This window comes from Drosophila takahashii, chromosome 3L (assembly GCF_030179915.1).
Source record: "Drosophila takahashii strain IR98-3 E-12201 chromosome 3L, DtakHiC1v2, whole genome shotgun sequence".
In the NCBI taxonomy this organism is placed as follows: Eukaryota; Metazoa; Arthropoda; class Insecta; order Diptera; family Drosophilidae; genus Drosophila; species Drosophila takahashii.
The window spans coordinates 12,951,322-12,967,259 of record NC_091680.1 but is presented as its reverse complement, the minus strand read 5'-3'; the positions used below and the strand labels follow the sequence as shown (position 1 = coordinate 12,967,259).

The following is a 15,938-nucleotide window of genomic DNA, read 5'->3' as shown; positions in this document are numbered from 1 at the left end:
GAGCTGTTAGTGGTGCTGTACTGCTTGGGTGATACAGCTGATGTAACAGCGGCTGACTTAACAGCATTTCGTTGACAGCGATACTATGGGACAGTTCCAAATAATAGGATTCATATCCAAAATATATTACTATTCTAAATTAGCCCCAAAAACCATTTTAAAAACAGATAATTCGAATAACCAATAACAACCAAAATCAGTTAATCAATAAATGAATTAATTTATTTAGTCAAAAATTGAACACTTTGCACTTGGTAAAAAATCTTACAATTAACTTAAGGCTGCAACAGATTCATTGGGGGAACCTAAAGCTATCGATCTCAAAGTAGTGTGTAAAATCATCAGAAACGGAGGGCCGATGCCGCAATTCCATCGGAACAAAGTAGTTCATTGGGCTTAGTCTGCAGTTCTTTGGAGTGGCCAATATGGCAGTTTGATTGAGAGTATATCTTATAGCTACTCTACGGATCGATGAAGGAAATCATGATGTAGCGAGTGCCTTTGGTGACAAGCAGACCCTCGTGGTAGTGAGTCAGTCGACCGGGGTGCATCAGCATCCAACCCTTCTTCGTTTCGGTCACGGAACAGTTGTACCTAATGAACCTACAGCCGCCGCCTTCGTAGTCGATTCCCGCCCGGTTCATCGCGATGTTGATGGTGTAGGTGGAGGAGTCGTGATGGGGTCGCAATGACGGTTGTTCATCCGGTCGATAGCGCACCATGAAGTTCATAAGCGATCGGGGAGGCTACGGAAAAATTAATTAATATTATTATATATTATTATTTTATATTAATATAATAACTCACATTGTGGTAGTAGCCAGTGAAGACACGCTCCTGCAGCGGACGCACAAACAATTGAAGGAACTTGAGATACAGCTGATCCAGGTTCACCTGCTTCATGTGGATGTCTCTCGTGGGCACCGCCTCGTATCCGCCCTCCAGTCGGCTATCGCTGTTGCTGCCGTCCGACCAGGTGTTGTGCGCCTCCATGATGGCCACCAAATCGTCGCAGAACGCGTCCGTCACGATCTGGAACCAAAAGACATCCGTGCACGGCTGCGGAATCGTGTAGTCTTCGTTCAGCTGGAGCGAGTAGTTCGGGTGAATGTACTTCTTCGTCCAATCTAAGCGGTTGCTGAACAGCGTATGGAAATCCGGACGTGTCACCGTACTATTGAAGTAATCGGCGTTGACCAAGTGGCCGAAAGTGCGCAGATTGCTAACGTACATGAAGATGCCCTGAGGAGAAGAGTGGACACGTTAATACTGACTAATATAGTTTCGCAATTAACTGAAGATTGGGTCGAATAAAATGTGGTTAGAATAGTCTAAAACATTCCAGAATCTCCTGAAAATTTATTAAAATATCTTAAAATATTTATCATAAAATCTTGACAAATTGTGTTAAAAATTAAAAGCATTTGATAAATCTAATCGCAAATGGACTAAAAAACGTATAAATATGGAATACTAAAGGTAAACTAAATATTGTATCGTTAGACTCAAGAAAATCAGGTTTTTAAAATAGGTGAAAAAATAATTTTATTCGACAATGATTTTTAATTAATTTTCCCATATTTCTTAAAACTTACCGCATTCCTTAGAGACTCACACATGGCCATGTCGGAATCGAAATCGTTATGCTTGAAGGAGATGGCATCGAAGGCAGACTTCTTCACCAGATAAATACTTGTCACATGGGGCACATTGAATATTCCGCTGGAAAAGAAGGGAAAATAAAAGTGATGAATGTCGTAGTCAAAACAGGGCGACCGATAAAGTCGAGAGCACAACGATTCCGATGTCCAGCGAATCTGCAACAATGTTGCAAAAATGGAAAGTGACGTCGCACCGCCAAAGGCCCCCAACTAGATCCACTTAATTCAATCAAAGCGCTCAGATTAGAACGGAGTGGATGGCGTTCTGTTCGGAACTCGGGAGCGCAGTTTGAAAACAACATTCACCGTAAACGATCGGAATCCCGGCTCGACAATAATGCCTCGTGGCATCTGGAATTTAGATCGGATTGTACTCCTCTGCTTCTGCTTCTTAATATTCGGGGATCTCATCTATATAGCAGCCCAAAGCAAGTATAATTAAAATGCTCTAATATAAGATTTAAACAATGGATATCTTCGTAGGAAGTACTGCGGGAAAGACGGAGCGTCGCAACTATACGGGCAAAAAACCCGTGGTCATCCAACACCGATCACAGGATGCCGTCAACTATTATGATCACGAGAATGTGAGTGGGTCAAGGATAAATAATCTCAATTATAATATATTAAATTATAAAAATATTATTCAGGGCGCCAAGATCATAAAGTCTTCACACTTCGAGTTGGACTATACCCTGGGACGCAAGATTACTTTCTTTTGTATGGCTCAAGGTGAGAGTAACATATGTATAGGTTAAATGAATCACTTAGTCCAGGGATTTCTCGGTTTTAGGCAACCCACGGCCAACTATCACATGGTTCAAGGATGGAGCAGAGCTCTACCAGCATCGATTCTTCCAGGTAATCAAGAAAAGATATATTCCAAAATATTATCTTATAAAATGTTCTTTGCTTCAACAGGTACACGAATCTCATATTGATGGAAACATTGTTAAATCTAAAATGGAAATTGATCCAACCACACAAATGGATGCTGGTAAGTAAACTGTTAAAGAATTTGTATTTATTAAAATAAGTAATTTTAATAATGTTTTTCGATTTATGTCTCAGGATTTTACGAGTGCCAAGCGGACAATATCTACGCCATCGATCGTCGCGGTTTTCGCACGGACTATGTAATGGTTAACTTTTGAGCCAAGTTTACAAATACCATTTTTAAATGCACAATTGAAATCTCTGACCCTGTAAACTGAAATGTAACTTTAAAGCATACAATTAAATAAAAAATTATTTAAAAATACTTTTTTGCGTCTCGCTTTGTGGAAACTTAACATCTATTTGAGTACGACCTTTCGCCTTTTATGTATGTACCTGTGTCCGTATCTGTGAGTTCTAAAATACCCAAGTGTGTATGCGCACAAAGCCGACAAATTGACTCAATTACCCAATTCAAGTAATTTTTTTGCATTTATTTTATTAAAATGTGTGAAAGCAAACCAAACAAACCGAGGCTTTTTGGTTCAAAAGTGTTGAGTGCTCCACAGCCTCCAAAAGGATACAGTGGGACAAAACGATTGAGTAAGGATTTCAAATATTAAATTAGTTTTACTTTTAGTAAAATATTTGTAATCTATTTGCTTAAGAGTATTTGTAATTTTTATTCTAGGCATTTTAATACTCAATTTTTTAGAAATGATATAAAATTACAAAGATTTTTACCATAACGCTTTACTTTGAACTGAACTTGAGTAATTTTTGTATTTTTAAAGATATTAAATTAATTTGATTAAATTCATTCAATTAAATTCAAAAGGATTATTTCAAAAGATAAATTTATTTAATAGAAGACTAAAATAATTTGCAGAGTCCTGAGTTAATGATTTTAAAAATGAATCTCAAGAAAAACGTATTAAAATATAATATTTTTTCTGGAAAATGAATTCGATCTTCAAACTATTTGATAGACTCTCCCACATACGCAGTACCGTCGTCCCATGGCCACTGTAAACTAGACCGATTCCCAGCAAGCCATACGGAAAGGGGTGCTCCTATGGCGAGCGATATCAGGCAGCGTGCAAATAAAATCAAGCCAGGGAATTGAGTGAAATATGGAAATGCGGCGATGAGAAAGCCAACACAGAATCAAATGCCGCAAGCGGCGAGTTTCGAGAGCACACCAAACGGATTAAGTCCGCCGGACAATTGTGGCAAATTAGATGAGCTGAGATGAGATGAGCAGAGTGGTGCAGAGTCTGGCCGAGTGGATCAGTCACCGAGCAAACGAGATTCGCACAGCAACGCCGCCAGCAGCAGAAAAAAAGCGATCGTGATCTCCGCCAGCAATATATCCCCACTATCCGGAGAGTCATGCAGGTCAAGTGCCTGATCATCTGCCTCGCTTTGGGGCTGCTCATGCTGGCCACGCCCATTTGCGAGGCGCGACGAGGGCGTGGCCGTGGACGGACCAAGTCCAGGGTGCAGATCGGTCTGCCCATTACCGGAAAATATCGAGATCCGGAGTCTGATCAGTACTACAACAATAATAATGTGAGTATATTATGGTGTATGTATATTAAAAGTGCAATTTTTAGTGAAAGTTTCATGCTTAAAAGTCAAAACCAAATAAATTCCGAAATTTATAAAGTTCCTTAATTTTTTCCTAGGGCGCCAAAATCCTGCAAGCCTCTCACTTTGATCTTGAGTACGTTTTGGGCCACAAGATCGCCTTTCTCTGCGTGGCCAAGGGAAATCCCCGACCCCATATCACGTGGTACAAGGACGGGGCGGAGATCTATCAGCACCTCTATATGCACGTTCACGAGTGGCGAATTGGCGACGACAAGGTCAAGTCGAAGATCGAAATCGATCCGGCTACCCAAATGGACGCCGGTCTTTACGAGTGCACTGCGGACAACATGTACTCCATCGATCGGCGCAGTTTCAAGACAGATTTCTCCATTGCCTTCGACTGATCGGAAGAATCCCTTGTCATCGTTTTTATTTCAAAATTTCATAAGAAAATATTCGGTGAATATGTCCGTCATATTGAGACAGGAATTTATTTTTATGCCGAAGGAAAACTTTCTTAATTGGCAGTAATTTGGTTTTGTAAACCGTTTTTTGTTTATGATAATAAACATGGGGATATTCCAAAAATCATGATTTCATATTATCTTTTATAATAAACTGATTCCAATTGTCGATCGTTTTTTAGATCCAAACGATATTTAAGAAAACTTTAAATATATAGGTTCTACGTTTTATAAAAACAATCTCAACACTACCTATATTATCTTTGGGAATTCTGGACATAAGAAAATAAAATGCCTGCATCCCCGGAAATCCGAACTTTTACTTACATCAGTTCACGCTTGACAATGTCCACGTAATCGTGCGACCTGGCATAGTAACCTCCCTCGGAAAGGGCTCCCCAGAAGTTGCTCCACAGCTCTTGGTGCTTGGTGAACAGCGGCGCCACAAATTGCCTGCAAGTGGATAATTACTATTTGGAATCAGATTACAGGAGCCTTGACCTACTTATTCAGCCTGAGCATTTCCCGGAGCACCTCGCTATCGTCAATGTGCGCATCTGCGTCCACGTAGAATATATAATCGCTGTGGTGGAGTCGAGCCTTGTCCCTGGAAAAAATAAAATAAAATAATTAAATTATTAAAGAAAAATATAGTAGAAATAGGTATAGTAATGCTTTTTTATAGCTCCAGGCAAGCAAACTTTTAATTTAATTAATGCAGAAGTTCATGCTAAATCTGTTAGTTCAGCATCTGAACTTAAGATTATACTTTTAAGACTTACAGGGCCAACTGCCTGCCTTGGCGTTCGTCCAGTTCATCAGTAGAAAGTGCATATTTGGCGGTGGCGTACTTTTCGCCATGCTTGGTCACAAACGACTTGCTGTCATCATCGTGGAAGGGAACATTGCTGTAGATGAGTAAATGGAGCTTTTCCTTGGGATAATTTAGCTTCTCAATGCTTTCGAGGAACTGGTCGAAGAAAGGCACGGGTTGCGTGACAATCAGAGCCAAAGAAATCACAGGAAGTTTGGAGTTCTACAAAATAAATCGAATAATAAACAAACAAGCTAAGAAAACAAATCCAAAACTACATACATCCAAGTCTAGGAGATTTTCCTGGCAAAACAGGCAGACGCCGTTGAAAGTCCTGGCCAAATAGTTGCCATATGCATTCAGATCCACCTTGCTCAGTCCGTTGCCATGGATAATGGCCGGCGTGGTCATGAAGTCCACATTCTGCAGGACTCCCTGATTGGTCTCGAGATCCACCTTAAGCTTTACGTCATTCTTGGCGCCATGGAGATTTTGGAATAGCCGCGATTGTGTGTCCAACTTCATGCCCAGCTTGGCACGTTTGGTCTCGTCGAGGAAAATCTTGGTTAAATACAGCTGATCGTCGGCAGTATCTTCAATTGGATCCTCCAGGAGGCCGAACACTTGTGGTGCATATCCCATAAAGGCTCCGGAGTTGAGATATCTGGAGGCCTTGCCCTCCACTTCGGGATAGTCGTTAGCCAGACTTTTATCCGGCCAGCAGTATTTCTCGGCTGAGACGAGCAGCTTGGCTCCCGACTCCTTGAACTTGTCAAAAATCTCATCCAGCGTAGTCGTGATAATTACATCGTAGCTAAAAAATATAATTTATTAAATTGATGTTCTTCTCTTCTACTTAAAGTACATACCTGTCTGTAAAGAGGATTATTATTTCTGGATCATTTTTATAGGGCGCAATGGCTTCTCGCAGAAGGTTGAGCTTGAAACCGCCTCCTGGTTTTTGCATATCCCCTCCTTTCCATTCTTCTCCCAGGCCAAGAGTAGTCACCTTTTGGAGATTAAATTATGGTTATTATAGAATTAATACAGATGCCAAGTGGAAACTGGATTATCAAACAGTCATTCAAAAAATATCGTAGCAAGTGGTTCTGAATTTAATTTATAAGCGGTTGCTGGGTGACAACTAGTCCTATAGGTTTTAAATTAAGTCCACGAGCATATACCAAAGAATTCTACTGCATAAATTATGCTAAGAGCAAAACTCCCAATCTCACTTAATTTTTATTTTTAGAGACTGATAAAAAGTACCAAAATAAATTAAACAAATCTAAGTGGAAATTACAAATATTCATACAAATAAGTCAAGAACCCAACCCCCGAAATTTATTCACTTAGCAATGTCTGCGAGATCAAATGACTTGGGTCGCACAGTTCTTATAGAGTGTGTGTATATATACATACACAAAAATGAAATTCAAAACAAAGGGGAGAGATCAGCTTCATGAAAAAGCCGGGTAAACCAGCTTATCAGCACATTTTGTTGTCGAGTATTTATTTTTGAATAAAAAAATCATTTTGAAACCATACAAAAAGTGTCACATATTCTTAGCCTGATAAGCGGAATCTCGCTTTAACTTTAATTTGGTATAGAAAGTTCTAAGCTATCAACACAGAAAGGGAACGAAATCTTAATGTATTGTGCTAATTACCCGGCAACTGCACCCAATCTGTCTGGACTACGTGATTCCAACATGTGTGCACTATATGTTACCTATATGTTTTCTTTGCCTCACAATGTCCAGCCAATCTCGCTGCTCCACATCAGAAAATCGGTCGCCGCCGGATGTTTGGGTAGAACTATTCATCTACATATATATAGCTACTATATACTAACCAGACATTTAAACAATACAATGTTTCCTAAGTGTGCCAAGCCACCGGGCAAGTCTTGGTAGTCATAAAAGACATATTCTCGCTCAGTTCTTATCTGTCATACATTTTATGTTCTTATTTATATACTAGTTTTTATGAAGATTCGATTGTCTGAGAGACATCAAATTAGAAATTCATCAATAACAATCAACACAAATTTCCATATACACAGTTGGCGGCAGATGTTCTCAAAACCATAAAAGTTTGCCAATTTTTGGTCAGAAAGAATATTATAACTGTATTTATTGTGCTGAATTTTTAATTTTATTATCAAATCTGAGATATTGACCTAATAAGTTTGTTATATATTTGACTTCATATTAATCAACGTGTTTGTTTTAACGTCTCTACAATTTACAACTTGTCAAGTTTCCATATTCAACCGCTTAATAATTGTATCTAACGGCTGTTCGCAAACCACATCTTAGATATCCAGTGTGAAAGATTCTTTATCACGATTTTAGATTGTTCTAATTAATAAGAATTTCACATTCAATATGGGTCTTACCTCAATGTCGTAGACTCGTGAAGATCGGCGATATCTATAATAGCCATCGGTGGGTTCAGTGGCCACAGTGAACACTTTGATTTTGTCTGTGAATGAGAGAAAATCAGAACGTTTGGAAGTTTAAGATGAATGTTTTTAGTAGAGATTTATAGAGGGTAAATATGGTTTACAGAAAAACATTTTTAACTAGAATTTATAATAAATTTGGTTTATTTATATTCCTATTATATTAAAAGATTGTCAAGCAACTGTTTGTCGAAGTATAGTAAGCTCTACTGTCATCTAAAATGAATTATTTTATGGGGCCACAAATACATTATGGAAATTGGATTAAATTAGAATGACAAAAACTTAAATATGTATTGTTTTGTCAAGTCATTGTTTTATGTCGAGCATTAACCGGTCATATGAATATTAGCCAACAAGTTGAGCCGGTTAAAGGGGCTAATTTATGAATATGTAAAAAAAAAATATTCTAGAACCATTTTGTATCTTCTATCTGGGATGCAGATGCATCTGAATACTTGCATCTGCATCTGCTCCGTTTCCATGCAATTTCAGAGTAAACGACCGCAAACATCAAAGCGGAATGAAAACAAAAGGAACTTTTAAAGACGAGGGGAAGTGAGATGGTGTATGGATCATAAACAAATTCTCAGAGATATGTAGTACATATACACAGGGAAAAAAGTATTTCGAAATGCAACTAAAAAGTGTTGGAAAAATATATGTCCCTTAATTTAAAATTGAATTATTATATTTCTTAAATTGTTCTTAAATTTAATTTATCAAATAATAAGGGTTGAAATGAAAATTTATTGTAGATTAGCTGGTAGCAAAAAGCCGGGTTCAATCCCTATCTATGTCCAATGAAATAAGGCAAATTTTTCTTCAATTTTACTATTAAATATAAATGTTCTAAAAAAATATATTTTAAATTTGAAGATCTAATGTTTGGTCCAGAATGACTTGTACTCTCTTTAAATTTATTGTGATGTTATATGCATTTTGTTCTGTGTATTCTGGACTACGTGAGTGGGATGCACTTGAAAGCCGCTCATATGAATGCAGTATAATTTTCTGTGCCTGTTGATGAACTCATTCTAGTTAGAATTTAAAAACAAACCATTCCAATTGGACTCCGCTGCAGCGACGTCGGCGTCTGCGCTGACTGCTCCTTGCGACGTCACAGCCAGCAGCAACAAAAACAAAGCGCTTTGTTGTTGCATTTTTTTTATGCTGGAATTTGCGTTCTCTCACTCACACAAGCACTCGCGAACGGCGTCTGAGATTTTCTAGAGTGTACTTTACGTTATACTAGTTGCATTATTTTGAAAAAGTGTTGGGAAAATCAAAAACTAGGGAGTCCCAAAAATTTCAGTTTCGGGAAACACCGCACGGATTCCAATCAGAAACGCGAATAACAACTGTGTGACCGCGGAATGGCCGTTAAAGAATACCATGTCTCGAAGAAATACCCTAAAAAATCCACAACATTCTATGGACCAGCTGGTGTGGAATAGAGTATTCCCACTGTTTTTTTTAAATGGATTTTCATATTTTAAAAATTTTTCGAGAAGAGTCTATTTTGCTCTTTTCCGAAATACATATTGAAAACCTAAAAACTGGAAAGTTTTGAAGGTTTTTTTTTAGAAGTTTAATCAACATTATCCAGGAAAGCAATGGTAACGTAACTAAAAAAAATTAATGATTTGGGAATTTTTTTGAAGCTTTGAAATGTTTAAAAAAAATTTGTTATAAATCCTTCTTTTTTTTTTTTTTTTGGGACCCAATGGAAATTTCTATTATAAGAATCTCAATTTTAACTAAGATGAGACCCTAAGTGATCAATCTTTCCCACAGTGTTAAAAAATAACAAGCATTTCATTTAATACATTCAATAATATGTGTATATTTCCCTTTAAACCCTTAGTAACGAATTACTTCCAATCGCAGTCGCTTCGGCGCACAACTTTAAATTTATTTAGGAAAATATTCAGCGCGTTGCGGTATAAATGTGGGTGTTACAAAGGTGAATGCACATAATGCGGTATGTGGTGTGTATTTACATTTAACTGGGCGACAAAGGGAAACAAAATCGCGTGTCCGTTCGGTCTGCTCGCTAGCCATCGCACCATAAATTGAGCATATATATTCAGTATGTATATTGTCTCATTGAACAGGTCGTATCAAAAATAAATGGCAGAACCCAAAACGAACTCAAACCCATTAAAATCTTCTCCTTCTTCATCCCAGAGAGGTGGGTCAGTTCCGATGACAGACTTGGACTTGGAGGTTTGGACTTGGTGACAGAATGCCCTAAAAGGGCTTGGATTAAAGCATGCCGAAGCCCTTTGAGTAGTTGATTGCCTTCATCAGGCGCTCCTCCAGCTTCTCGCGGCTGCTGTACTCGGGCAGGAGCAGCACGTTGAAGCAGGTGTGCGAGGTAGGCAGCCGGTCGCTATCCGGACCGTGTCGCGTGATCAACAGCCGCAGGCACTTGAGCCCGCCCACCGGAACACGCGCCGATCCCGTCGTGAATTCAAGCAGCTTGCGCTTCGACTCGTTGGGCATCGCGTGCACAATGCTCCAGAAATCCTGGATAATCTGAGTCTCATCCGTGTAGCCGCCCTCGTATTCCGTCGAGTGCTCCAGTTCCACAAAGTCGAACTCCTGCAGAGAATTTCAAGCAATAAAGACGAGTTCATTCATTAAAAACATGCCGCTACTCACCCGACTGCCGCAGACCAGCATCTCGATTTCCTCGGGTCGGAAGAGCAGCTTCAGTGGCGACTCATCCGTGACCATTTCGAAGCCCTTGCGGAAGGCATTGAACTGCTGCTGGATATTCGTGTTCAGCAGGAAGTCACTGTACAGGTTGACGAACAGCTGCTTGTTGTGCTGCCCCACCAGCACCTCCTTGCCATTCGGCACCAGTTCGTGCTCCACCATTTCGCCAAACACGTTGCTGTAGCTGATCTTGAAGGTCTGGTCGAAGACCTCCTCCATGTCCTGGCCCTGGTAGTCCAGCATGGACTTCAGACTCTTGTGCAGCGTGGGACTCCAGTCGCTGAGGTCCGCAAAGGTGCCGCAGTAGCCCATCAACTTGCGGTAGACCACCATGGGGAAGTTGACGGCCAGGATCACGTTGTTGTAGATTGCCAGGCCGATGATGATACCGATCAGGGTGAATTGAGCGCCGTTCTCGAAGGGTGTGGCATTGAACCTGGAGGGTTAAGATAATGTAGATAGTGTACTTTATACAAAATAAACCCGATTAAAATCCTACCACATATTGTTGGTTTCCTCCTGCTGTATGAACATTCCAAAAGCTGGATTAAAAATCTCCTCCACAATTAGCTGGAAGAACTCTTTGGATACGCCGCCTTCATCGATGCCCTGCTCTCCGACGAACTCCACCACCAACTGCTTCTTGAGATCCTTGGGACTGCTCATGGCCACCAGTTCCAGCTGAAAGAAAAATGTTTATTTTAGTTTATGAGTTAACTGGGAAGCATATATATAATAGAGCCCAGCATGAATGGATTCAATGAATTATTTTGAATTTTTTGTTTTATATGAATGAATTAATTAGAATTTTAAGCTTAATAGAATTGAATGAATTTGAATTTTGAGTTTAATAGAATTGAATGAATGAATGGCATTAATTCCGAAATAATTCAAACGACAATTTCTTTAGAAGAAGTAATCATTTCGTGATTAAAATTCCCTGAATTTTATTTGTTATGCAGTTAACATTGATTTGTTAAAAAATTTCCACTTCTTGTTCTTAAAAGGCACAACAAAATCTGGCAAATTCATAAAAATTATTCATTCAATTCGAAATAAATTAGAAAAACATTCAATTTATTTCACATAGAATTGAATCAAGCAAATCAGAAATTTCATGGCATACTATGATAAACCAAAAATGGAATAATTCACGCAGGGCTCTAATATACAAGTACCCACCCCAATGAGCGCATCGTTGATGAGTTGGTCCCTGCGCACAGTCAGCTTAAGATCCGGCCGCGGAGTTCCATCCTGCCCGTCCTGGCCAAAGTTGTTGAGGATCGAGTAGAGCGAGGTGTAGCGCTCGCTGTACATCCTCATTCGGCTGTCGTAGTACAAGGCATCCACTTTCGTGGCCGGCGTGAGGATAAAGGCGTACAGCATGAACGAGAAATAGTTCGTGTGGCCGGAGCCCAGCTCGCTCTCCATGGCCAACGTCTTGTAGGAGAGGTAGTCGTGGTGCATCTGGATGTTCTCGCTGAGCGCCTCGTTGTAGAACTCCTCCAGCGGCACCAGTGGCCTCCGGCAATCGATGGCCCACACCTGCAGCGCCTTCTCCAGCTGATCCTCGGCGAACTTGGGCATGTGCGGCTGCAGCACCGAGTTGTAGGCGAACAGATCGTCCTCTACTGTTGCACTGCCGGATGCCGAGGTGTCCGCTGCTTCCGTCCTGCCCTCCAGCGGCAGCCGGCAAGAGGGTCGCTCCAGCTCGCTGGCCAGGATGTTGGCATAGAAAACAATCTAATAGAGGGGAAAAATTTTCCCGGAAAATTTAATAAGTTATTTAAGGCGAACCCTGGGAAGCGTTTTTTTTTATTTTTTAACTTAAAAATTTTTTTTAAAGCCGAAAGTCACATTTTTTAGGTGAAAAACGCATCTTTGACTTTGAAATATCAAAATAAATAGTGAAAAATAAAATATCAAAATAAGGGCTTCCCAGGGATCGGGTTTTTTTAATTCTTAAGCGAAATGTAAAAACAAAATGGAAATCCGATCATTTTTAGCGAACGTACAGTGAACACCGCAAAACGCCTTTTTTTAATAGTGTTCCAGCTATGGCTTTGCCACCGATATATTAGCCGATAGTATCGGCTATAAAAATTAGTGGATGTTATTTAAATGAAACTTAATAATATACAAAAGGTTTGAATCAAATCCATTCAACCAGTTTTTATAGAAAAAATCGCAAAGTTAAAGCTTCAAGCAACCACAAGTTAATTACCTTCAAAACTTTGGTCACGCTGATGATGGAGCCATTCTCGCGCATGGATTCCTCGTCCAGGAGCACCTGCAGCGTTATCTGCTGCTGGCAGGCGGCCACCAATGACTGCAGCTGATCCGAACAGTGGGCCGCCCAGATCCTGGCCAGACGCGCCTGGGCGGGCACAGGCATGGCCGCCGCCGCATGACACAGCTTGGGCAGCACCCTGTCCAGGTAGTCCATGTCCACCACACTGTTGTTGGCTACGAAAAGGCGAAGCAATCTTTAAATTAAACATCCCATAAGGGTACAAATTCAATAACTCACTATTGGTGGCCAGATCGAAGCAGATGACCAGACAGTGGACGACCTTCTCCCAATCGGGTCGCATGTAGTGCACCCAGTCGGCCAATTGGATGACGCTGCTGGTCAGCTTGTCCGTAATGGCACGCGTTTGGCAGCCGAAGAGGAGCCGCTGCACACGTCGCAGTCCCGGCAAATCCACCTGCGTGTCGCTGCTTTGGGAGGGATCCTCCCCGGCCGCTGCCTCCGACGGTTGAGCCATGGGCACGTCCTCGTCCTCTTCCTCGGGCTCCGCTTCGGGATCTGCTTCTGTAGGATTTGCTACTACTTCCTCCGTCGCTACCTCTTCCTGCTGTTCCACCTGCTGTGTGCTGTCCTCGTCCTTGTCGTGCTCACCCTCCAGCGTTCGCAGCTGCTCCTTGTTCAAAGCCTCCGGCGGATTGGCCAGCAGCTCCTGGAGGCTACTGGAAGCCGCTGGTTCTGCGCAGCGTACGAAGCTCTTGCTAAGTCTGTCCACGCTGGAGAAAACATCGCCGATGGCGTGGCAAATCCGGTCGTAACTCTCGGCCGCCCTGCATTGCTCGTACAGAGCCATCAGACTGTTGGCGTCCAGGCTCTGGACGGGCGGCAGGGTGGGCGTACAGGGCTCCGAGTCGCCCTCGGAGGCCTCCACGCCGCCGAGATCCAGCTGGGGCACACTCTGGACAGGATTGGGACTGGAGACAGCCACCACAACGGCTGCCGGCGCACTCTGCGACTGTCTGCTGGTCGTGGTGGTCGTGCTGGCGGAGGTAATGGTGCTCGTTGAGCTGCCGCTGCTGCTGCTGCTGCTGTCGTTGGGGGAGAGCATGTCCACGTCCTGGGGACTGATAGGGGGATTAGTTTCAGAGATTTCAAGGTGCAGATTGTGGGTTTTAACAAGTCAGGGGAAAAAAATCTTAAGAAAAATGCTTTGATAAACTTGTAGACGATGATAAATTCAGTTTTTAGACTGGTTTCTTGAAAGATCACCGGTTTGGACCAAAAAATGCCTTAAGTGCCTGTAATTCAAGGAACTACTACCAACTAGTGGACACCATTTGGTTCCTAGCCACTAAAGGAACTAACTATAGGTCAGGGGAGTTAAATCTTAAGAAAAATGCTTTAAAAAACGTATACATGGTGTATGAAATTTAGTTTTAAGACTGGTTTCCTGAAAGATCACCGGCTTAGCCAAACATTAGGTCAAAAAATCAGTTTATAAACCTTAAAATGCCTGGAATTCAGGGAACTACTACCAACTACCAAACTAGTGGACACCATAAAGTATCCCAAATGGTTCCTAGCAACCACTAGACCACAAATACCTAACAGAAGACTATAAATTACTCCTAAATCCTGACTTGTGTAAGAAGGATTTCCCACCTGCTGGCCGCCGATGTGGACGCCTCGCAGAGCTGTGCGTCCTGCGAGAAGAGCTGCAGTGCCCGGGCGGCCACCTCGTTGGGCGTCATGGGCGCCACCTTGCCGCTGGAGGCGCAGTTGGCGTTGCTGCAGTGGGCGTTCCCGCAGCCGGACTGCAGTTGGTGGAAGTACCGCTGGATGAGGCTGCGCACCGCCGAGCGCTTCATTTCGGGCGTGGCTCGACCGCCAGTCGTTCCAGCCGCCGATCCTGATGCACTGGAAGGGGATCACAAAAGTGGGTTAGCAATGTGTAAGTTCATATGAACGAATCTAGTCACCTGGAAACACCTGGCAGATGCTGCTCCTCCTCGCCGCCGCCGCCACCGCTCATCTTCGCTGAAATCTGCGCACTCACGCCCCCACCGCCGCCGCCTCTTTCTTTGTTTGCGTACAGATATTGTGCCCCACGCGCAAAAAAAAGAAAAGGGTGCAAAAAAATCGATGTTGATGTCCCTTTTTTGTGTCGCTGTGACCTTAGATTCTCTGCTTGGCGCTGCTCTGCCTCTGCCTCTGCCGCTGCCTCTGCTGGCCGCGCATCGAGCTCTGTACGCCGGCTTCCTTTTCCTTACGATATGATGGCTATCATATATTATTCGAGCAATTTTTGACTTGAAAACGCAAGTGTAGTGTTTACCAAATAAGCAGGGGCAAAATTGAACATCATCAGCCAGTGTGGAAAACGCGGTCTGAAATATCGCGGAAATATCGGTGTGCGAAAGGTCTGGTATCGGCGCAGGTATCGATAGGTGTCGGTTGTACATTTGAAAAAATTTAAAAAAAATCGGGGTATTCCCTAAACTGTTAAATTGCTGAATTGAATTGAAAACTCAACAGAAAATGTCAACAATTAGGGGAACGACCTAAAATGGTTCCTGTTTAATTTTCAAACAGCTGTTATTTGTTGAATAGTTTCACGAAACTTTAAACATGAAAAATTTGATTTAATATTGCTAGTTACTGTCTGAAATTGTTACCAAGGTAAAAAGAACCACAAATATGCTTTCTAAGTTGATTTTGAAATAGATAATGCGTACTGGTGATACTAAAATGTTACAGAGTTGCCACGACTTTTAAAAAAAAGATGACAACTCTGGCTTTTCAGCAATTCAACATAAGGGGGATTCCCTAAACTGTTGAATTGCTGAATTGTTGAAAATTCAACAAAAAATTTCAGCAATTAAGGGAACGACCCAAAAGGCTTCCTGTTGAATTTTCAAACAGCTGTTATTTGTTGAAAAAATTCACGGAACTTAAAGCATGTAAAATTTGATTTATTACTGCTAGTTACTGTCTAAAAGTATTACCAAGGTAAAAAGAACCACTAATATGC

General features: G+C 41.6%; 4 protein-coding genes across 5 annotated transcripts; 2 read left to right on the top strand and 2 right to left on the bottom strand.

The window, feature by feature from the left end:
- Nucleotides 1-200: 200 nt before the first annotated feature.
- Plod (procollagen lysyl hydroxylase) lies at nucleotides 201-9,291 on the bottom strand. The gene is made up of 10 exons (XM_017150495.3): nucleotides 8,996-9,291; nucleotides 7,870-7,955; nucleotides 6,338-6,477; nucleotides 5,751-6,282; nucleotides 5,437-5,690; nucleotides 5,160-5,261; nucleotides 4,982-5,107; nucleotides 1,596-1,722; nucleotides 808-1,242; nucleotides 201-746 (listed from the first exon to the last, which is right to left on the bottom strand). The coding sequence occupies exons 1-10, from the start codon at nucleotides 9,096-9,098 to the stop codon at nucleotides 462-464; spliced, it is 2,190 nt and encodes a 729-aa protein (XP_017005984.2). The 5' UTR covers nucleotides 9,099-9,291; the 3' UTR covers nucleotides 201-461.
- On the top strand, nucleotides 1,951-2,931 carry LOC108063421 (immunoglobulin domain-containing protein oig-1). The gene is made up of 6 exons (XM_017150496.3): nucleotides 1,951-2,089; nucleotides 2,145-2,248; nucleotides 2,312-2,393; nucleotides 2,455-2,522; nucleotides 2,583-2,658; nucleotides 2,733-2,931. The coding sequence occupies exons 1-6, from the start codon at nucleotides 1,999-2,001 to the stop codon at nucleotides 2,813-2,815; spliced, it is 504 nt and encodes a 167-aa protein (XP_017005985.1). The 5' UTR covers nucleotides 1,951-1,998; the 3' UTR covers nucleotides 2,816-2,931.
- nkt (noktochor) lies at nucleotides 3,832-4,614 on the top strand. Its single transcript, XM_017150497.3, has 2 exons — nucleotides 3,832-4,169; nucleotides 4,286-4,614. The coding sequence occupies exons 1-2, from the start codon at nucleotides 3,990-3,992 to the stop codon at nucleotides 4,592-4,594; spliced, it is 489 nt and encodes a 162-aa protein (XP_017005986.1). The 5' UTR covers nucleotides 3,832-3,989; the 3' UTR covers nucleotides 4,595-4,614.
- A 538-nt stretch (nucleotides 9,292-9,829) lies between the features above and the next one.
- Nucleotides 9,830-15,353, bottom strand: Ube3a (ubiquitin protein ligase E3A). 2 transcript variants are annotated; one of them, XM_017150499.3, is made up of 9 exons: nucleotides 15,243-15,353; nucleotides 14,887-15,187; nucleotides 14,570-14,824; nucleotides 13,190-14,031; nucleotides 12,884-13,125; nucleotides 11,842-12,402; nucleotides 11,159-11,340; nucleotides 10,603-11,095; nucleotides 9,830-10,542 (listed from the first exon to the last, which is right to left on the bottom strand). In XM_017150499.3, the coding sequence occupies exons 2-9, from the start codon at nucleotides 14,937-14,939 to the stop codon at nucleotides 10,204-10,206; spliced, it is 2,967 nt and encodes a 988-aa protein (XP_017005988.2). In that variant the 5' UTR covers nucleotides 14,940-15,187; nucleotides 15,243-15,353; the 3' UTR covers nucleotides 9,830-10,203. The 2 variants fall into 2 exon arrangements, with proteins under 2 accessions (XP_017005988.2, XP_044251898.1); XM_044395963.2 differs by having other exon boundaries at nucleotides 14,887-15,285.
- Nucleotides 15,354-15,938: the final 585 nt, after the last annotated feature.